The following is a 22901-nucleotide window of genomic DNA, read 5'->3' on the forward strand; positions in this document are numbered from 1 at the left end:
ATTCTATTATTTGTATTATTTAGATTACAATATATCTATAACCCAAAACAACTAGTTCAGTAATGTTTTTATTCCCAGAGTAATATATTGTACTCGCATCTATATAGGTTTATTTATTGTTTATTTTAATAAATTCCAGTTTATTATACTGCTATGCAATTTATATTGTCGCTGGACGTGTGTAGAGATATTTGAGATCATACCATCTGCAAAGTAGAACATTTGTAATATGATAAGTTATTTGATTATTTAAAGGAATGCTTTTATTAATCTAAGTTTCTTGTTTACCATGTTTTAACTTGATCCATGTGTTGTTATTTACCAAAATGTGTGGTGATATCAGGGAAAGTCAGTGTATGCATTAAAATATGTTATAAACCACCCCCTTTACCAGATAGCAAAAACTATGTAATCAAACCAAATAATTTACATACATTTTTGAAAATTTTAAATAGATTTTTCAGTTTCCTATAATATCATTAATTTGTTTCTGTGACAATATAAGTATAGAAAGTTTACAAGGCTTAATCATAAATAAAAAATAACTTCTTAATATAAATCTTATTATTATTAAAGTAGTCAATACAATACAAATAGTATAAGTATTTGTTAATTTTTTTTTCTCTTTCTATTTAAAAAACAATGTAACCATTTGCTTGTTATGTCTTGCAAGTACAGATTGTAAATATTCTTTCATAATAAAAAAAAAAGGTTAGAAAAATTAGTAGGTAGGTACAAAAAATATATAAAACTAAAATATTATACGACAAGAAAATAAAAATAAATTATAAATCACATATTACAACCAAAATATAGGTGTTATACAATGATTGATAACATATTATCAAAATGATGTATATTCATACATATTTTGTTTACTATATTTAGAAGATTCAATTATCCGAAATTTTATTACATTCATATTATTATTAGTCTTAAATTAACATATTCTCTAATAATGATTTAAATTATTGTTATAATAGTATTTTATATTATTTAAATTGTAATTTGTAAATTAATTTATTGCATGTTGCATAGGAATCAGGGCAATGCCATTTGATTGTGTATGACGTTCATACTGACTAGTTTTTACTGTAGTATACATACTTGTTTGTTATTAAAAACATAAATGCAGTTATTAATAAAGGTAAAATTATAAAAAGCCATTATATTATAATGTTTGGTTGACACAACTGAATTATTTACAATTTTAGATATTTCCACATCATGAAATGCTTACTATAAACATTATGGAACTTGTCTAAGCATTTAAAAAAAATTACAAACATTTAAACAACTATAATATGTAGTATAAGTATAAGTATTATTAGATCAATTTCAATTAATTTAATTACGACTAGAAATGACATTAATAGAAAAACTTTAAATTGTGAAGTTGTTTTAACAAACACAGTAAAGCCATCATTTGTTTAAAAAAGGTTAACTGAATCGAATTAATGTATCCATTAGCTGTAAAGTTAAAATAAGTAATACAAGTCGGGTTTCAGTTAAAATTACTAAGTCAAAACACTCATTATAGTGTCATTGATTTTAAAATATACAGATAAACGGTGCTACACGCAAGATCAGTGATCATTTTATGCAGGATTTCCGCCGTACATTTGTCATAGTTCATAAACTAGCGGATGGTCAACTATGATGAAAGTATGTACAATACCTCTATATTTTAAAATCAATGAGAGTGGCCAGTGCTAAGCACCAATAAATACATACAAATGTGTTTTTAAACTAGCAATATAGAGAATCATGCAAATATACAACATATAGATACTTATATTTTTGACTTTAGAGTATTTTTTATTGGGGGATTTTGCAAATTCTCTAAACCACCTGGAAATACATGATCTAGCGCTTCTTCTAAATCTTGAATAGGAACAATATTGATGGCATCCTAAAAATAAGAACATAAATTATAAAAAATTTAAATGTATTATAAATTAATCTAAAGCAACCTTTATGTCTTGTGATAAACTTTCGGTATCTTTCATATTCGACTCTGGAATAATGATAGTTTTTATGCCTGAATTGTAAGCAGCTAAAATTTTTTCTTTTACGCCACCTACCTAATTGTTAAAGAAATTATAGTAATGTACAGTAAAAATATGTACATGTTATTGCAAAAATAATTACTTCTAAAACGTGTCCATTTAACGAAATTTCACCAGTCATTGCAATCGATGGTTTAAGTGGAATATTCCAAAAAAGTGAAACCAGAGCACAAACAATTGGTACTCCTGCCGATGGACCATCTTTTTTCAAAGCTCCCCTGAGCAAATGGATATGAACATTTGACTGGTCAATATCTATTTTGTTCTGCTTAGAATAAACAACAAATGTAATCTAGTTCAACTGTATATAGATAAATTACTTGCCTTAAAAGTAAATAACTGTATCCAGTGAAGACTTATCTCTACAGATTCTTTTAAAACTTGGCCAGCTAAACCAGTCAATAAAAACCGGTAAGGTTTATCTTTTGAATAATATCTCGATGCTTCAATTACTTGAACTCTACCACCCATTTCTGTCAATGCTAGCCCAATTGCCATACCCACACAGTTATTTATTCGTGCGATTTGTTCATTATCACTATCAAATAATTTAGCCTGTAAACAAAAAAAATTTTCAATTAAAATATGTCCATAGTATCAGGAATATATGTATAAGAATAATTTCTTACACCCAGGATTTCTTTCAATGATTTGGGTGTAATTATGAAGCTGTTCGATTTGTTATCATCATTTTCAACTATTTTCAGAGCAATAAATTGACAGACAGACTGAATCTTACGTTGTAATTCGCGAACACCAGTTTCGTAAGTATATTTCTTTACTGAGAACATTCAAGTGAAAAGTGAAATGGATGTCAATAAAAATTATTTATAACTTAACTGCTGCAAGTCAGGTGAAAATAAAATAAAAGGTATCTTACAAGTATTTGTACCAATTAAAAAATGTTATACATACTACTATTAACTTTAATTATTTTACACTTAAATAAACCACAAAATAACTTACTTATATCTTTTACAGTGTCTTTATAAATTTCTATATGAAAGTTATCCATTTTATGTTGTTTTAATGCTTTTGGTATAATATAGTTTTCAGCAATTTGTACTTTTTCTTCCTACAACCATTAAAAAAAAATTGAATTCTATCTAATAATTAAATAGTTACACATGCATATGATACATTATATTCAAGTTGACTTTTGCTAAGAGGGTACATGTAAAATTTTAGTATCCACCTCGGTTCTACAAGTCTCAATAAACATACTTCGGTGTATCCTTCCAAAAAAAAAATTTCCAGTCGGTCATGCAATGCTTGAGGAATAGATTTCACTGTATTCGCTGTTGCAACAAATAATACTTGGCTTAGGTCAAATGGTACATCAGTGTAAGAGTCAACGAATGAGTTATTCTGTTCTGCATCCAAAACTTCTAACAATGCAGCAGCCGGATCACCTCCTGAACCTTTATGCTAAAATATAATATCATTAGTATAATTTATGTATTAATAATTATACAATTAATAGTGGTGATTATATTTATTTTAAGTTTTAGGTTAGTGAATATTTTCAAGCTTTGCATTTTTTTAGAAGAAGAAGTGTAACAAAAAATTTGTTTTTGAAGAATATCTAGTGACTTGTAAGTGGCACATTAATTACATTGATGCCAGACGGATTTAAAACTAGTTAACATAGGGGCAGTTATTTATTTTTAACTTTCAAAAACTATTTTATTATTATTACTAAAGTAATTCGTTTGCATGAATACTTTTTTGTATTGACATAAAATACAGGCAATAATTGACAACATTTTTCTATGTCAATTTGTAAAAGGCTATTTAGATATTAATTTAAAACCCTGTAAAGATGAAGTTAACTCACCATTTTATCAATTTCATCGAGTAGAATAAGTGGGTTCATTGTTTGAGCCAGATTTACAGCGTGCATTACACGTCCAGGAAGCGCTCCAAGATAGGTTCGTCTATGACCTATTATATCAGAGCTGTGATTTATTCCACCCAATGATACTCTAACACATGTAAAAAAGAATATTTCAATAATTGTATAGTTTAATTATATTGTAAGTTAATCCAGTTAAACAAAATTTCTAGTGACAGAAACTTCAGTACTTATTTTATTTAAACCTATTACTATATAAATTAATAAAAAATATAAGAATATATTTATTAAAAAAGTTTTTTTTTATATTTTTTAAAACAGTTTGTTTAAATCAAAATTCTAATTGATATCACTAATAGTTCCATTTGTATAAATTGTATTGTTTTATTTACTTCAATTAAAAAAAATGTTTTTAATGTTTTTTTCTCGATTTTAAAGGGAACAGGGTGAATTTTTTTTATTTTTGACCCACTATAAGACCTTTTAGGTACAATTCCGATCTTTAGAGTTGCTACATGGAGAAATCAGTTCAGCGGTTCAAAAGATATTGTGGGTCCAGACACAACAATAAAAAATAAAACACATAATTTTAAAAACAAAAAACATTAAATTAAGAAAGTAAGCAATGTATACGAGGTACGTTGTATTATTTATTTAATCAGCAAAATTTTAAAGCTTTATGACAACAGACGATATGAAAATATTAGTAATAGTAATAAATAAAAAATTTTTAAATAATAAGTTGATTAATAATAGACCAATAATAATAATAAGAAGAAGAAGAAAAATAGTTCTAATAAAATACTTACACTTAAGACTTATTATTACTGTACTAATAAATGCATACAAAAATGTAAGGGTGAAATTAATATTTTGCAAAAAACTGTCTACATCAAATCCCTTACTAAATATAAGTTGTGTGTTTAGCGTGTTTTCTTGAAAAATAATAGTCTATTTATAAAACTGTAAAAAAATCTACACCTTAAGCTATAGTTTGAAAACTTCTAATCAATGTAACTGAAACTGTCAAACGTATTTTGAATTGTACATAAAATTAATTTTTACCTTTGAAATTTACGACCCAATGATTTTGCAATAGATTTAGCTATAGTTGTTTTGCCTACTCCAGGCGGCCCACAAAAACATAGTATTGGTCCAGGTATACTTGGATTCAATTTCCTTACAGCGATAAACTGTAAAATTCTCTGTTTCAAATCTTTCATACCATAATGATTTGCTTGCAGAATCTCTATACATTTTTAATATTTATAATTTTTAAATTGTGAATATAAAAAAAATATAATCTATATTTTAGTTGAAATCAGCATAAATACTTTTTGTTTTTGTTAAGTCAAGTGTCTCATCACTAAATTTTCCCCATGGTAAGTTGGCAATAAAACAAATATAATTATAAGTCATTGAATAATCTGGATTACCAAATCCCATTTGTTTCAAACTGTTTATTTCTTTTAATAAAATGTTAATTATTTGTTTTGGTATATTTGTGTTTCTAAAAATAAAGTTAATTAAAGTACAAAATAAAAAAATATTTTTCACACTAACTTGGTAAACTCAGCAAGTATATTTTTAACTTTTTTTGGAGGAATTTTTTCAATTCTTTGTATGCTGCCTTCACTAGCAATAGTTGGAGGTATGGGAATTAAACCGGTTCCACCAAATTTTCTTGAATTGAGATTTCCTATATAATTATAAAATAAATATGAATATGGCCCACAATACAATGGTGATATTAAATATGCTAATGCCTTAAATAAGGCCATCAAGTATATTAAGTTAACAATGTGGTGAAGATAGTCATTTAATTAGGTAGTGAGGTTAAAATCCTTTTTTATGTCAGCAAAACGCTACAAGTTGATTTTCCATTTTTTTTTCTTTTACAAAATTTAACCAACCAATAATATCCCACAGAAACCGGACCATATAGAACTAAAATTAAATCACTGTATTGTACACTTATATTTGTCACTAATACCTATAGGCTATAGTAAAGATGTTATGTATAATAAAACCATTAAGGAAACTTAAATTTCTAATTATTGGCAGTGAGCAAACTTAGTTTATAGGTTTTTTCAAAAATTGTTAGGCAAAGTACTTTTATTCTATAATTTTTATTTACTTACTAATTGTTTCTTTTTTTAACAAATCAATCATAAGTTGCGTTATTCTATTTAAATTTGGAGCTTGAAGAACTTCATAAGCGTAAGCTGGAGTTAGCTGAATAAAATTCTTCATACAATAATTAATAGCTTGATGTAACTCGAAATTATATAATAACTTCTATAAAAAATTGAAAAGCAAATAATTATCAATCTATATGTGATTAAAAATAATATCTATATAATATAAAACTATATATATATATATATATACTATTTAAAGATGTACAGGGTTATCAAATTTTATGTGATTGTACATTTTTCAATAAAAATAATTTTGTTATCTAAAAAAATTTCATAAAAAACTGTTAAATATTCATTTTTGATCATTTAAATACAACGTAAATAAATATATTTACGCTGTAGTTATAGAGAGTAACTTTAAAAAAATACCATCAACCTACATATTTTATTTACTTATTAAAAGCCGGATGGTGTACTGCAATAATGACTGGTAAATAACCAGTTCTTTTATTATTTAATTTTTATTTATTTAATTTGTTAAAATGTGTGATAGATGTAATATTTACAAGGATATTACAGTAAATATTAGTCTAAACCTTTCCGTTAGCATATATCTTAATTTAACCCTCCAAAGACAATTTTTTTTTTTTTTTGAGAATAATATATTCTCTCTTTTTTATAATGTTTTAAACCCTAAATGATGACCACCTGGTATCACTCAATAAAAACCTACTCAAACTATTCCTTATTTAATATTATATTGATTATATTTTAACCTTTTTGTGCTAAAACAATTTTTTCATTGATAAAATTATTGTAACAATAAAATTTGGTTAACCCTGTATCAAATATAAATGTTAATACCTTTACATAGTCAGCTATGTTTGGGTTAATGTAGCCAATTTCGGAGGAAGATAACATATCAATAAACGCTCTCTCAAAGGCAGCTTGCAAATCATGTTGGGCTTTTTCATCACCTTCAAGTTTAAAGATACCCAATGTATATGTAATGTGATTTTATTCAATATTATACATACCAATCATTTCTATAAAATTGTCTATTAATTCTATTTCATGAATTATTAATGGTTCTTCAATGACTACTGGACCCAATTTGAAACGAATGATGCCTTGAACAACTAAGAAAAATACTTCTGGAGCATTGTCTAACTGAATTATGCTTTGAACTAATCCTACCGCTCCAATTACATTGCTTTCCTAAAACAATAAATGTATGTATTATTAATGTTATAGAGCATGGAAATTGAATTCCAATAAATTTTAGTAGGTTGAGCTTTGAATTACCTTGTGTAAATCAATTTTGGGTATAACACCAATAAAGTTAGATAATTGGTTGTTTTCGTCTTTGTCCAGTAAATATATTAAGAGATTATGACTGTAAATCACATTAATAAAATATGTATTACATGCAAAATAAAATATTCTTAAAGAGTACCTCATTGTATTATAATTTCATCAATAATTATTATTGAAATAAATACTTTAAGTTTAGTAACTAGTTATTATTTATGCAAAAATATTGATAGATACTGTTAGTAATTCTTACTTATCTTTAACCGGTAACTGAATTTTCAAAAGATAGCCAGGAAGCAAAAACGGAGTAGTGTATAAAATAGGAAGTACTTTTGGAATGTCCATTTCCATTGTAGTAATAATTTAATATTAACTATTAAATTGAAAACGTTTGGTGTAAAAACCAAATGTTGGGTGTTATTTAAAACTTAAAATAAAATAATATATGAATATTATCCGTTTTTCAGACAAATCGACCAATTACTTCTAAGGAGCAAATAAAACTCTACAGGACGGCTGTACAGACTGAAACTATTATTTCCTTACATCCCCATCCGGTCGGACTTCCCGCACCCCCTCCCTACCTCCCCACCCAATGCTTGGTCTAAGTATTGATTAATTTTTTGAATCAATAACCCAAACATGCCAGTAAGAACACTGCAGAACGCCATTATCAAGAAATGGCCAATGGGCTACAATTTGCCGCATACGTCAACACGGGTGACTAAATTACTTAGCTAGGTCGTTGTTTAAATAAGAGATTATTTCACCAAAGCGACAATATATTTTTAAATGTCCAAATACAAGAATGAACATGGGCTGCTAATATGTGCATGCCCAATAACCACGCCCCAATTTGGTTAACCACTACCGCGGTTAGTTACATGCCGGGCGGCTGCTAATGGTATATACTATATTTTACCATATAGCTATAAATCATTTTTAAAATCTTAGAAAAAAAAACTATAGAGAATAATATTATGTATAATAATTTTGGGTGAGGTGGAAATGAGTAACTTGAGAATTTCGTGTAAAATAGACGTCATTTACAACCAAGTTAAATGTTTAAGACAAATGTGGTGGTCAGCAATGATGTAAATTGTAATGGCATAAATAGCCATTAAATAAGACAATTAATAAAGAAAATGAAAATACCTAAAACTTAAATATTTCTGTTATTGAGATTGATATAATGAAGACTAGATTAGATGAAATTAAGAATAACTTAGATGAGTTCATGGGTCGGGTTAGGATGGTTAGTTGGACTGTACTAAATCATACGGTTCTGTGATAGCTACAAAAATTATAGGTACACCATCCTACTATGCAAATATTTCGTTATATTGTACCCAATAAGCAGATTTATATTAGGTTATAATACATTATTTAATTATACTTTCGCAGCATACTTAATAATTAAAAAATTAAAAAACCTTGCATTACATTAAGTAGATACATATTTATTCATAAATGTGTGTAGGTTATATTTTCTAACATGATAATTATTTATTTATGTACATTAATTAATATGTACCATTAACATTTTCAATAAGAAAAAATAATTTATAAAATTTTGAGTAAAATCACAGTAATATCAGTTAAAATAAAATATTACATATAATCATTGCATAATAAAATAAATATTCTTTTTTAATATTTGAATAATAATAACAATATTAACAGGTAGGCAATACCAAAATGTTTGTAATTTTAAATACTTATCAGGTAATTTTCTGTTTTTGAGTTTAATAATTATATTTATTTAATCAGTAATATACTATGTTTATATACTATTAACTAGTGATAAAAAGAACTACTTAGAAATAATTATTATATAATAAGTTAAATAACATGGGTATAATAAAATACAAATAATAATACTTAGTTGAAAACATTAATAATAAAAATAATTCACCCAATAAAATTCTTTAATAAATTATAACAATAGAATTATAATAGGTATTCATTATCAATGCATTACAATAGATTTACAGAAAAAGCCTATTATTTATAGTATATGTATTTAGTGATAAATTAACTTAATAATTTAAACTCCGAATACTTACTAATAAAACTTTATAAAAAAATATATAAAATAAAGACGGGTCACAATAAAAGTATGCAGTTTGAAAATACTTATATTGGATATGCAGTAAAAGTTTTTCTTTCCGAATAAAAATAACAAATCTTCCAAATAAATATTATGTACCACACGTACATAATATTTATCATTAATTTAATCTAACAAATGTATTTAAAAATAAATATCAAATCTAGATTGCTAATATATAATATATACTATACTCTTTTTAATTAGCTACAACGTGTATAATCAATAATCAAATATAACTAAAATTTTATTTTCTTGGTTATTTATTTTTAAAAAAAATTTGTATATTTATATTACTGTTCAGTTTTTGTAATATTGGATACTTTTTGAGGTAAAATTAGTGGTGGTGGAGCATGAACCATATGACTGTCCATGTCATCTAACAAACTTGTGGTTGTTGTTGCTGTTGTTTGAGGTACTTGGTAATTGGACGGTGGATAATTTTGTAGATTGGTTGGTGGATAGTAGCCAACCGAATTATGGGTCGTATAATTCTGATGATAATTATTACTCGGAATTGAATAGTATGGATCGTTAACATTGGTGTTAATCGAAGTTTGGTAATAGTTAGTACCACTCTCATTAGGATTGACCATGCCTTGTTGTGGTTGCATAACTGAACTATTACCATATTGATTATAATTTGCCATATTTCTGTCATTGGGCACAATAGAACTGTTAGGATTTGCTAACATTGGACTACCTTGTGCGGGTGCTGGCGATGAGTATGATTGACAGTATAACCCTGTTAGTGGATTAGTGTTGTATCCATGTACATTTGAAGGGCTACTATTAGCAGTTTGTGGTGGCACGATTGTATTGTTGTAATAATAATTGAACACACGCTTTTGATCAGTTTGGACTGCATATCCATTTCCATATGACAGTTGAGGGGATACAGATGGCAACGAAACACTTGGGGAATATTTTACTGGCATTAGATTACCCAAGGAAGTTCTAGAATGTAATGGAATGGTTGTATTATAAATGTGGTTGGTATTGGTTGGCGGAAAAATTGCCGACGAGGAATGAATTTGAGATGTTCCTGGTGACAAAAAATGTTTTGGAATGTAATCTTCCCCTGATGTTTTAGTATAGTTCAGCGGGCCCAAGTTATTCTGTTGTTGTGTATTATCTACACCAGCTTGAAGCGGATACGAATAAATTGTCGTTTGTCCTTGAAGCGTAGGATTTGAGTAGGTGTAATTTAAACTTGACAATGAGCTGCTACTAGGTATTGTGTTGACTGTTTGGTTGAGACTGTTCATGTTTGCTGTAGCACTCTGATGGGAAGAGATAACGTTTTGTGGTTGATGCTGACTGTTTGATTGAGAAACCTGACTTGTCTGGCTTCCAACATTGTTTAAGTCCAGATTACTCATTCTTGGAGTTAAATTACTATACATAGTGTTTGTAGACAAATTACTCAAATATTCTTTCGGTTGACTGTAGCCAGCCACTACTTGTTCTGACCCTAATGGGGACGGTCTTCGTAAACCATTATAATATGAATCATGTGCAATGTTTGTAGTGTCTTTTGCGTTATTCATGCTTGGTTGGTAATAGTTAAACGCATCGGTAGTCAGCTTATTTTGAAGTTGTGGCCGCGCATCATCGTCGCTAGCTGTATTCATCATAATTTGATCTCTTTCTTCGGTTTGAACTTGACACGTCCCTGTAAATAAATATTAAATACAAAAAAATAGCGAGTAGTTGTAATAAACATTCTCATTTTTACCTTTAACACGTTGTAATAGCTTTGAGACGTTTACTGAGAGTTTATGATAAAAATCTAAGCCTTTTGATGATTTTTCTATCAAATCTTCCATGCAATTAAATGATTCCAGGAGGGAGTTGATTTTTTCACGTCTTTTTTCTGCACTGGAAACAAATAATTTACGCACAGGAGCAGCCTGCATGTACGCTACCCTTACAGCTTCGATTATGGCAGTCTGGGCAGTTATATTTTGTTTAATAATATTAATCTATAAGAAAATAAGTTAATTGTTATTAACAAAAATATTAAATACAAAAAAATGAGTTTTTTTCTAAAACCGTCATCGTCAAGGTTGACATTGTAGTAGTTTCAAATAACATTCGTACCAAATTAGCATATTTAGTAGAGATTTGCTGTTTGAACAATGTAGATAAGTCATTTTGAGATTGGGTAACTTGCACTAAAGATAAGTTGTCTTCATTAATAGCTTTATGAAATTGAGATGCCAACATTTCTCTTTGACTTTGCATTTCACATAATTTGTTTACAACACTCTGTAGCTTACTAAACAATTTTTTATCGTTCTCATCTGGTACAAAACAATAATACTGGTTAAAAACTAAGAAGATAACTTCAATGATATTTTATAATATAATAATAATTTACCTAAATTATTAGGACAACACATTGGCGGCAAATGCTTTTCCAATTCTTCTAGTGACAAATTCATCAGTTTAAAATTATTTGTATGCATTTCTAGAGCAATGTGTAAAGTTTCATTAGACTCTTCAGCTTTCATGTGAGCTTCTTCATATTTAGCTGCCTCACGGGTTAATTCACATATCACAATAGAGTTATAAGGCTGGCCAACAGAATCCTGATATATTTTATCTTCAATTTCTTCAGTCTAAAAACAAATTGTAGCAACCATTTTAGTTATATTGAAAAATAAATGAGTGGCTTATTTCCAAACTATAAATTTCCACTAATTATACTCCAAAAAAATAAGTAATGATATTATTATTCATAAAGTTTGGTGATAATGTATTGCTTTAATTTTACCTTGAAATAAATCTACAAAACTCATTATTTTCTTGATAAATTATACTTTATATGTATCCATACTTCCAAAACTTATTATCTCTTTTTTTATTTTACGGAAATTTATATCCTTAACTGATTATGTACACGTTTATTTTTAAAAGTTATTATACGCAGTAATAAAAATATAATATTAAATGTTTGTTGAGTCAAAACTTTTTATCTACATATTATCAACATAACGGTTTTCATAAAGGTGAAAATATTATATATTAATATTACAGTTGGACACAATTTTAATTTAATAAATGAAAATACTAAATTATATTTGTTTACCAAGTTGTTGTTGATAATATAAATATAATCGTAATGATTTTTTTCAAATATAACCAACTTAAATCGAAAATTTATCATTTACACATTTGAGTCAAAACTAATTATCTGAAATCACTTTTCTTAAATATTTCCACTTGGCTTAAAGTTTTTTATTTTTGAAAAGTTAGAAAAAATAACTTAAATATAGAGCGATTACAAAATCTTGCATGTTATAATTGTAAAAATTTTGGACATTTTAGGCATTTTTTTCTTTTTTTCCCAAAAGTTAAAAAAATGTTGATAGTAAGTTTTGGAAATAGTCTACTCAAATAATGCATTTAATACTTTTAAGTGACGGTTGATTTCCAGCAACATTTTTTTTATATCCTCATTTATACTTGTAAGTTTATTCATTAAATCCAGTAAATTGCTTAATTTTTCAGGATGAGCTTGAAAAGCAGCACAACTATTTATCAAGGACTGAAATGAACAACAAAAATATTTAATATAATTATCATTTGAAATTTTTTACAGATTAAATATGTTAATAGTTCTATGACGCAATACCTGTGGTGTTTGTACTTTCCAAATACTTTCGTCTAAACAGTCTAATTGTAACGACGATGAAAATTTTGACAGTTCATTATTAGCTTGTTCAATTATTTCGGTTATAGATTGAAGTAATTTATTTTTTTCTTCCCTTAAGTTAAAAAAATACAGTTATCACAAATAAATTATGTAAAAAAATGTCGGGCCTCAAAGTCATTATGTTAATTTAGTATTTACATTAACTATTAAGTAAATTAATTATAGAGATAATTCGTTATCCGAGACGGGTTGTTAGTCTGTCATCGGAGATGGAGATGGTGGCTCCTTTTCACAAAACGATTGCTAGCCCAGCAAACGGAGCACCAAGTGTCAAACCAGTGACAGTGAGCACTAACACAGTGCCACCTTACCCACACAGCCACTCCACCTCCTCATATTATTGTGTAATAATAATTTATTATATATAACAAATTATTAGGTTAAAATAAATTATAAAAAAAATGATATATTACGTACGTATACAGATTTGAGGCCTTTTGATATGCAGTTGGTACTAAATCGGCAAACAAAGAAGGACCTGAAATTTCAGGATCGGACACACTAAAACCAATACTTTTGACCAGAGATGCTCCTTTAAGTTTTTCTAAACGTTTGTCTTCTTCTACGGGGGAAGGAACATTTTCATGATAAATCAGTTCGTTTTCAGTTTTTGACGCCTTCCATTTGGCTGCTACCACGTCCATGGTAAATGTCAATGCGTCTTGTACTTGCTACAATTTAAAATCATATACTCAAATAAAATTACCAAAATTCAATATATTTTGAGCAATTTTTAAAAATGATTACTCACTTCGGGTTCATCGAAATGTTTTGATTGATTTACAGCTTCTTCTAATTTATTTAATGCAATTTGATAATAAGAAACCCGAAAACCCATCTGTTGTTGATCTTCAGCGTGTTGTCCTTGAAAATGGGCTGTTACACATTCATAATAAGTTTTTTTGAACATACAATACTTTGACCACATCTAAAACAAAAAAATGTAGGATATGTATGTTTAATAACAGCTGCTGGTTCAAAAGCAACAACTATATGTTTAATAATTAATTATATCACTCTTTACATTAACACAGAACTGGAAAAATTAAAATTAGTAATTTTTTTTATAAATGTCACATTAAAGTTATACAAACAAATAGCTACAATTTACTTACTTTGTATCTTTTCATTCCTACAGATTCTCCAATACTGTCAACTGTGGCAAAATTTACTAATGCATTCATTGCGCCATTATAATACTCCGAAATTTTCGCAGAAACTTTAGCTACAGATAACAATAGAAAAAAAACCATAATTTAACGTTAATTTTTTATCATCAATTATTACATCATTATAACTATATTTTTGTAAGTTGAGATAGTATTAACAATAGAAACATTAATAAATCATAATACCAATAATAAGAGATTTCCGATTGTCCATCATACTTTTTTCAAGTATACATTCTTGAGCCTGAGCCAAACAAAGTTGGTACATGTATTGTAACAAATCAGAAGACAAATCTGGTCTAAAGTTTCCCGGATAATTATCATTTAACTCCTGACCAAATACAAAAATTATTATTTTAGTATCTCATATCTTGAAATAAGGAACATAATATTATTGTTTTCTTACTTGAAACGCCCATGCTGCACATTGAAAATGAGTACATGCCATTTTTAACGCTTCATCATCTGATGTTCTGTCCTGTATAGCACCCAAACGACAATGCAATGCTCCAATATTATATAAAATAGATACCATTTCTAGTGTAATGTCCGACATATTATAAGTTATATTTTGATTGAATAAATGATTCCTAAGACATACAAAAATGTTTTGACTTATAAATTACAGTTTTAATTATGATTAAAAAAAACTTTGTTGTACATAAAAAATATTTTAGCACTTTTTTACTTATATTATTATTACAGATATTTGTCGATTAATCGGGGACTACCACTATGCAATATGTTCTTTATCTGAACTAACACCACAACATTCTATTTTCTCCTTCTTGACATTCTTCTCCTATCGGAGGTTGGAAATCATCTTGGCTATATGGATTTTATCTTGGGCCGCCTTGAATATTTGGTTGTTGTTGCAATCAAACCATCGCGTCAGATTTTGTAACCAATTTGTTCTAGACCTCTCTCTGCTACTTCTACCACATATCTTCCCCTCTAAATTGAGTTGCAAAATTTGGTATTTCTCTCCTCTCATCATGTGCCTAAAATATCGCAACTTTCTAGTTTTGATTGTTCTTTTTATTTTCTTATCTTTCACCAATCTGCTTAGCACTTCCAAATTTGTAACTCGATCTACCCATGATATATTTAAGATGCTTCTATAGCACCACATCTCGAATGCTTTTATCTTCTTCATATCCTTTATAGTCTAGGCCTCCACTCCATATAGTAATGTAGAAAGCCCATAACACTTTCTTGTTTTCTTCACATTCTTGTCTTCAATTCTAGTGATAAATCACGATTTGAGAAAATTGTCCTCATTTTTTGAGGAACATTCTATCGCATTAAAGTAATTTTCAAACTAAAACGTTTATAAAATATATAATACATTTCAGAACTAAAATAACATTATATTATAATTTTTTTATTTAAAAAATAATTAATTAATAATTAGAATAGAAATTAAAATATTTAAATCACTGTTTGAAAACCAGCTTTTATAGTATCATTTCTGATTTATTATAATTTGTTTTTTATTGTTAGATGATTAATTACCATGAAAACACTACAGACGCATTTCCATTCTCAGCCATTGGAAAACGACTCTTTAGTGCGTGTAGTTGACAAAAATATCTTTTTAAAATTGAACATCCTTCAACATTCATTGATGGATCGACTGAAGTTTCTCTTAGTGCCAATAAAGTTGACAAATCATCATTATATTTTGTTGGATCTTGATCGTATATAGTATGTATATGCTAAAAATACAAAAATGTGTTCATATATTATTAAATAACAATATTGTTCTTGTTAACTATCATTTTACAATATGAAGGGATTGGAAAATGTTGAAGGTATTGTTACATCATGTTATATTATTTAAACAATGTTATGTCTTTTGAAAACTTTAAGATACTTTATGCAAGCATTTTATATTTCAAAACTAGGCTAGGCTGTAAATTTACCAAAGTCCATCTATGCTTAAAAGGTAGAAAGTCAACAGAAAAATATTAAAAAGTTTAATGTTTGATGTATTTATTATTATTATTTTTTTTTTTAAATGTTTTACAAAAAAGTACTTTTATCTTTTATGTTATGCTAGCTTTACACTCTCGCTGAGATGATGTAAGGCGAGGGTGTAGTCAGGTGTACTTGGCCTCCTTGCCTCTCTTTGCCGTTGCTCCATGCGATCTAAGTTTTTTTAGAGCAAATCAAAGGACATGAGGCGAAGCAAGAATATAAATTTAGTATTAAAGACAGAATAAGAGGTTACTGGTTGCTGATTTAATTGCTCTGAACTATATAATATTATTATTTTAGGATCAACCATTTTCAGAACAAAGAGAAATATACTTTTGTTCCTGTGTAACTAACATGATAAGATATGAAAATACTTACATGATTAATTTTTGTTGTAAAATCTGGACTCTGCTGACTTATTTTTAGAGGGAAGCTTATCATATATAACCGTGGTACTGCTTCCATTGTATAACTACAAACATGTAAAAATGAACCAATAATAGAGATAAAATAAAATACCTGTAACCTGTTTGCCGAGAGAACATGCTGTGACTCGACAAAGATTAGCCGTTCTGCGTATGCCCTCGTGGCACCCAGTGTGTCTAGCGTTCCCCCTCCCCGAGATCACCCTGCCTGTCAGCCTGTCTTTGGCGGCTGCTTAGTCTTCTGTCTATATGCGCAAACCCGGCATGTTCTCTAAGCGAATAGGGTGTACAAATTGTATGATACTAATAAACGATAAATATCTTTAAACATGGTACCTGTATATGATATCAACTGCACATAAATTTAGTATCTAATAAAGTAGTTAATTTTTATAAATTGGTTATTATTATTGTTCCATGTTCTATGTCATCTGTTGTTACATGTGAACAATATGTGTGTGCATAACAATAAAAATAAAAGCGTGGTAGTAAAAATATTGAACAATTAAATAATTTGTATAAAATAAAGAAAAAATAATAATAAGATAAGAAATGGAACAATTGATTTCATTCAGAACAAAGTTTGGTGTATACCTACAATCCACCACGAAAACAAAAACCCTTATTATTATACTGTTAACACAATACGCAGGTATTACTATAATCCGGAGATGATTCAATGAGCTTTATTACTCTATGATAGGTGTTGAATTCTTCATACCAGATAGCATTGTCGTTATAATGCAATAACTAAAAGATAATTACGCATGAACCGTACAAATGAGTTTTGAAATAAGTGACGAGCAATGTTATAATAAATGTTCAGTTAGGTGCATGAGAAATTTTCAACTGAAGCGAGGTTCATAGACAGAAAATAATGTTGTAACGTTGCAAACCATTGAAAATGCTTGGCCCATAAACCGTGTTCAATAAGAAACCCTCTCGACTTACCCGTTTGTCCGCCACCGCCGTTTTGAAGCACCACAACCGAAATATTACTATTATACCGTCGCACTACTGTAAAACCTCATTTGACACGAAAACCGATGGTTGCCAAAATCGAATTTTCGTGTTTACGTTAAAAACAAGAACAATTACAGACAAACAATTTACTTTTTGTGTAGCTAAAAGCTATTGTATGCAATTGTATTCATCAATCGAGATTGGAGATTTTGTTCTATAATATTCTATACGAGATAACAGATATCAGCTACATTGATAACCGCCCTATCAGTGTAAAGTGTAAACAGTAAACATCCATGTACAAATTAATACCTATAAAATAATCAGCAGTTCCAACGGCTGTATACAGTATAATTATAAATTATTATTACTAGAATACAGAATGTAAATAATGAGTAGGTATTTCGGAACAAATGCAGTTAAATGCATTTATGTCAGTATTTAAATTATTGGTACCAGTCATAAGCCAATACACAACACAAAATATATAATATTATACAAATTAACATTATCTAATAGTTCATTAATTATATTGTATTTAGCTTGTATGCTAAATACATTTTTTACAGTTAACGTCATGATTGAATTCAATTCGTTTCGAGCATGTATTTATTATATTGACAATGGCCTTGTAACATAATGTAAGTGAATAAATAGGTTTATGCATCTTTGTAAATAACCTTAATATGTGGGTACTTAACCAATTTCCTCAATGTATGAATGTTATATGCAGGGGTCAAATGTTAACGCATATACATATTAATAACATACAGTTGAAATACTAAACGTTTCGTTGTAGCTATGAATTTTTAAAATACCTTATAAATTACTAACATTGAGTACATTTTTCTTACCTAGAAAAAAATTCTGCAATTGTTCCCAACTTAAAAGGGATTCTAAAACGGGAACTACTTTTAAATTTAACTAGGCTTTTACTATTATGTATTATGCATAAAGTTGCTTATTTTTAGAATATCAGTAGATTCATGTAACATAGTCATTCACTTTTTCGTTATACTCGCTTTAAGTATATTTATTTTATGTTTTACAGCCAGTGTAACTTGCTACACTATTTGTTATTATAGGTATAATAATACATTGTACACCACATAATTTTGAAATAACCACAAAAAAGACCTTACGACAACTACAGAACGTTTGGTTTCTTATAAAATTACCCAAATTTACAATCTCCACGGTGATAGTTTTCTTTTATTTTTTTAATTGCTACATAAATTCTGACTTTTTTCAAATTCATCAAAAAAAATAGTTTATATAAATCTATTTAAAATACATTTAAGAAAATTATTAAAACGTACACTAATAAAGAATAAAAGTTTATTTTTAAAACTAGAGAATATTGAATAATTAGTTTTTTTCTTGTTAAAAAAAAATTATAATAAAGTAAAATTTTGATGTACACTGTAGTCAACTCAATATTATAATACAAAAGTGCAATTAATAAACTATCACGCTAAAATTTTTTAGTGGACCCCTCACAAGTCCTGAAATATAACCTTTAAATTATTTAGGCAGTTCAATAAAAAAATAATGTTATGAAGAATTTTGTACAAATGATTTAAATATTAGGCATTTGTTATACATAGAAAAATAATTACATTTAATTAATCAACAAGTATAAGTAGGAGTTAACAGACCAGTGTCATTGTCATTAAGTCAATTTGCGGCCTATTGTCATTAGAACAAACTAATAATGATTTTTTTAATTGAATGATTACAAACACAAAGAAATGTAAAACTACGTTTTTCATCCATACAATAATTTACATGTTTTATAATGTGTTGTTTATCATAACTTATGATTCATAAGTAACAAAAACCTTAAGAACTTTTTTTTTAATATACATATTACATAATAATTAAACCATAGGTACAAAACAAAAAAAATAATAATTAGGAATAAGCAAAATATTTATAATAATAATTTTAAAGTTGATACTCTAAGAAGTATACAATTTTTTTTTAAAAACATAATTTTTTTAAAAACACAATTTATTATTGAAGTGAAAAAAAAACGCATATAAATGGAAAAAAATCACAATTTAAATCACACATGAGTACAATAATCGTATAGAATATTATAAAATAAAACTAGATGTGAGTCAAAATGAAACCATGAATTAGTTACAAAAGCAGGCATTGGCACATCTTAAAAATAAATTTAATTTTAAATAAAGCTAATAAAATAATGTCAATCTTATAACATTGTTTCCCTGTATATATCTGTAAATGAAACAACAAGAGCTTTAAGATAGTTGAACTGTTTTTAAAGACATGGATTACACTCGCTTAATTTAACCTTTACTTAATATTTTACTTATGAGAATATAACATATTTTAAACAATTCTGGTAGCTGCTATTTAAATTAATTTTGTAAAACACATTTAAAAAAACGTTTTTAAGTTTAAACATTTAATTTAAGTTAAAAAAACTTTTTTGATTTGATAAAAGAACGTAATGTAAAAAATAAAAAAGACTAAAACATAACACTAATTTTAGTTTAACCAATTGATGAGGAAATTATCAATAACTGAATCGTCTTTGTACCACTCGTGATGAGAAATGCCATCAACTGTAAAAACCAATAATTTTCCTTGTTCATCTAATGTTTTTAAACCAAATGTATCATCTTTGTAAATAAGTCGTTCGGTAACAGCAACAAGTTCGTCGTCCTTGTTTAAAACAGCAAATTGACTAAAGAAAAAGAGCTTTCATGTAAAGATGATATAATATGTTTATTTTTTTATATTTATATGAATAGTTAGTTTACTGTACCTGGACTGCCAAGGAGAAATCACACCATCATCGGGTCCACCAATAAGAATCATTTTTTTTAGTTTTGTTATACCTCTTTTATAATTTTCACTATTGGCTGTGGTCAATTCGTTATTAATAACTGGCAAGTATTTGCTATACTTTAAATAAAGGTCTAAATGATGTGGATCGTACCAATAATTGCCTACACTTATATCCTGACCCATTTTAGAATAAAATAGCTCGTAAGCCGTTTTCAATGTAAGATCTGGAAATAGCCTAAGGAAACATTTTGCTGTAATAAAACAAAAAAAATAAAAAAAGAGACACATTATTTTTACAAACCTAAAAAATGACTACTACTTACTTCCATATTGACCTCCCTGAGGCGAACTTAATGATATAAATGTATGGACATTGTGGTCGGGATATGATTCCAACATGCCTCTAGCGATTATTCCTCCTTGAGAATAACCTGCAAAACCAAATTTACTGGATTACATCACAAGTAAAGCCTATTTAAGTTATAGAAAATGTTTCTAACAACAGCTAAACACGCCAAACTAAAGTAATATTGACATAGTTCTTCTCACCAACACAAATGCGTATGTTTACTGGAGATCTCATCACGTGAATTTTCTCACGTTATTCCCTCCTTCCAAACAATAGACATTGCCATTAACATATTACGACAATTTACAAACCGATTAAGTGTATGCCTTCCGGGTGTTGAGAGCAAATTTGTAATAAATCAGCACCAAGTTCTACGACTTGTTTCCACATGGGTTCGAGGCTAGCCCATCCACAAAATCGATTCAAAACATATGTCTTTGTGCCAGGATGCATCTAAACAAAATTAAAAAAATTTGTTTGAAAAGTAACAATAATAAAATAATACTTTAAAAATTACCAATAAAAACAAAAATTGAATACTTACTTTTTCAATTCGATTAGCGAGAGAAAGCATTGTGACGTCGCCCGTCATCAGTCCATGAACGATGACCACAGGTTTGTACGGAGGCAGTTCGCCATTAGACTTTGCTATGGAATTTTTCTCCATAATTTCAAGTTGAGATCGTATATCAAATTTCCTACGAACACTAAATGGGACTGTTGTATACACTATGAAGACCAGTAATGTAATTCTTTCGTAGCTGAATTTAATACTATAATTTTCAATTGCAACAGGAATGTAAAATATGTATAAAATCAAATACTAATCGACCTTCAATAAGCATTCGATAACGAGTTTACATTGTAAAAATAATCTAACTGCTTAATACGGAAAATAATACCTTATTCGACATGGCCTACGATACAATATTTTATAACATATTTACACTTCACACACAATAATGAATACATACAATGAACAGTTTGTTAAATTAAATATTATAAATTGTATTAATAAACAGTATTTAGTTGTGAACTTGTATTGTTACTACTAACTTCAAACTTGTAAGCAGTAGTGCAACGTGTTATCAGCTGTAGACATCAACATTCAACGTACACAGGTGCCTGATAACAGTGTCACGAATAGTCAAGATAAAAAGAGCAATGTTTTATTTTCGAAAATTCCTATAGTCAACAACCTTTAAAATTAAAGACCTGTTATTTGTTGTTAATTTTAAATGCAATACCTATTTTGTAACTATTTCAGTAACCATTTTGTTCTCGTCAACCTGTTTGATATTTTCTTTAATTTGTTTTGGTATGAAAATGGGTGCTATACTACTATTTTTTTATAAATATAAATATGTAAGGTCCTTATATAAGTTCTGGGGTAAAAAAAAATTGAAGCGCACCCCCAGGTCGGTTTCAAATAATTTCAAAAAATTATTATCAAATTTTTGCCTTTTTCCTTCATCGCCCTATTGGCTATTTCAGCAAGAAATATTCAACCGTCATTAGACTCGTGGCGCTCACCCGATTCCCATTTTAGCCACCACTTGTTCAATTCTTTAAGTCCTCGATACCACGTATACATCATTTATCAACATATTTGGGATTGGTTCTAAAAAAACAATAACACAATTTATAAACTATTGTAGGAATGGCAATTTATTAAACTTATCGGTTCTGATACCTAATTGATAAAGTAAGCTTATGCATCATACGGAATAACCATTACTCGTCTATTTGTGTACATATTTATTCCCGTGTATATATTTTTTATTATTTTAAGTCATAATGTCCATTATTTTTTTTTTATAAATATACCACTTATTAGGGGAAAGATTTGTGATATTTTTTGGAGGTTTCCACGTTTATCTGAAGAATTATGTCTAAAGAATGTTCCATGCAAAATTAGAACTAACTCATCTCTTTTTAAAATAGTTTTATTGTGCCGTAATTTTTAAGTTTACAAATATGTACAT

General features: G+C 28.0%; 4 protein-coding genes across 4 annotated transcripts; all 4 read right to left on the reverse strand.

Moving 5' to 3' along the window:
- Nucleotides 1–1506: 1506 nt before the first annotated feature.
- LOC126836714 (lon protease homolog 2, peroxisomal-like) lies at nt 1507–7126 on the reverse strand. Its single transcript, XM_050570321.1, has 14 exons — nt 7103–7126; nt 6930–7042; nt 6066–6222; nt 5488–5623; nt 5259–5434; nt 4990–5173; nt 3907–4054; nt 3294–3497; nt 3036–3144; nt 2699–2850; nt 2394–2624; nt 2152–2334; nt 1974–2084; nt 1507–1912 (listed from the first exon to the last, which is right to left on the reverse strand). Exons 1-14 carry the CDS (start codon nt 7107–7109, stop codon nt 1793–1795), a joined length of 2031 nt encoding a protein of 676 aa, XP_050426278.1. The 5' UTR covers nt 7110–7126; the 3' UTR covers nt 1507–1792.
- LOC126837172 (uncharacterized) lies at nt 7112–7736 on the reverse strand. Its single transcript, XM_050571000.1, has 4 exons — nt 7633–7736; nt 7371–7461; nt 7170–7283; nt 7112–7123 (listed from the first exon to the last, which is right to left on the reverse strand). The coding sequence occupies exons 1-4, from the start codon at nt 7728–7730 to the stop codon at nt 7112–7114; spliced, it is 315 nt and encodes a 104-aa protein (XP_050426957.1). The 5' UTR covers nt 7731–7736.
- Nucleotides 7737–9228: 1492 nt separating this feature from the next.
- Nucleotides 9229–17959, reverse strand: LOC126836871 (tyrosine-protein phosphatase non-receptor type 23-like). The gene is made up of 14 exons (XM_050570538.1): nt 17736–17959; nt 16738–16831; nt 15895–16097; nt 14786–14969; nt 14566–14710; nt 14326–14435; nt 13962–14138; nt 13628–13881; nt 13130–13262; nt 12908–13042; nt 11873–12113; nt 11593–11795; nt 11228–11474; nt 9229–11164 (listed from the first exon to the last, which is right to left on the reverse strand). Exons 2-14 carry the CDS (start codon nt 16822–16824, stop codon nt 9783–9785), a joined length of 3501 nt encoding a protein of 1166 aa, XP_050426495.1. The 5' UTR covers nt 16825–16831; nt 17736–17959; the 3' UTR covers nt 9229–9782.
- Nucleotides 17960–19156: 1197 nt separating this feature from the next.
- LOC126836810 (lysosomal thioesterase PPT2 homolog) lies at nt 19157–22643 on the reverse strand. The gene is made up of 5 exons (XM_050570458.1): nt 21461–22643; nt 21228–21369; nt 20891–20998; nt 20545–20818; nt 19157–20463 (listed from the first exon to the last, which is right to left on the reverse strand). The coding sequence occupies exons 1-5, from the start codon at nt 21581–21583 to the stop codon at nt 20265–20267; spliced, it is 846 nt and encodes a 281-aa protein (XP_050426415.1). The 5' UTR covers nt 21584–22643; the 3' UTR covers nt 19157–20264.
- Between the last annotated feature and the right edge of the window lie 258 nt (nt 22644–22901).

This window comes from Adelges cooleyi, unplaced genomic scaffold, assembly GCF_023614345.1.
Source record: "Adelges cooleyi isolate 19-005CV unplaced genomic scaffold, UGA_ACOO_1.1 ACOO_flye_CR_arks_rails_tigmint_CR_PRNA_247, whole genome shotgun sequence".
NCBI lineage: Eukaryota > Metazoa > Arthropoda > Insecta > Hemiptera > Adelgidae > Adelges > Adelges cooleyi.

What these genes read in the sequence shown, in the direction of transcription:
- LOC126836714 (XM_050570321.1), bottom strand. An exon ending in TCGATGAAATTGATAAAATG is followed by an intron (nt 3,498 to 3,906) that starts GTGAGTTAACTT and finishes ATTATATTTTAG; the next exon opens with CATAAAGGTTCAGGAGGTGA. An exon ending in CATTGAAAGAAATCCTGGGT is followed by an intron (nt 2,625 to 2,698) that starts GTAAGAAATTAT and finishes TTTTGTTTACAG; the next exon opens with GCTAAATTATTTGATAGTGA.
- LOC126837172 (XM_050571000.1), bottom strand. Translation starts at nt 7,730, where the DNA reads ATGGAAATGGACATTCCAAAAGTACTTCCTATTTTATACACTACTCCG. An exon ending in CAGTTACCGGTTAAAGATAA is followed by an intron (nt 7,462 to 7,632) that starts GTAAGAATTACT and finishes TGTGATTTACAG; the next exon opens with TCATAATCTCTTAATATATT. An exon ending in CCAAAATTGATTTACACAAG is followed by an intron (nt 7,284 to 7,370) that starts GTAATTCAAAGC and finishes TTATTGTTTTAG; the next exon opens with GAAAGCAATGTAATTGGAGC.
- LOC126836871 (XM_050570538.1), bottom strand. Translation starts at nt 16,824, where the DNA reads ATGGAAGCAGTACCACGGTTATATATGATAAGCTTCCCTCTAAAAATA. An exon ending in TTACAACAAAAATTAATCAT is followed by an intron (nt 16,098 to 16,737) that starts GTAAGTATTTTC and finishes TTGTATTTTTAG; the next exon opens with CATATACATACTATATACGA. An exon ending in GGAAAGTACAAACACCACAG is followed by an intron (nt 13,043 to 13,129) that starts GTATTGCGTCAT and finishes TGTTCATTTCAG; the next exon opens with TCCTTGATAAATAGTTGTGC.
- LOC126836810 (XM_050570458.1), bottom strand. Translation starts at nt 21,583, where the DNA reads ATGGAGAAAAATTCCATAGCAAAGTCTAATGGCGAACTGCCTCCGTAC. An exon ending in TCGCTAATCGAATTGAAAAA is followed by an intron (nt 21,370 to 21,460) that starts GTAAGTATTCAA and finishes AATTTTGTTTAG; the next exon opens with ATGCATCCTGGCACAAAGAC. An exon ending in TCAGGGAGGTCAATATGGAA is followed by an intron (nt 20,819 to 20,890) that starts GTAAGTAGTAGT and finishes GTTTTATTACAG; the next exon opens with CAAAATGTTTCCTTAGGCTA.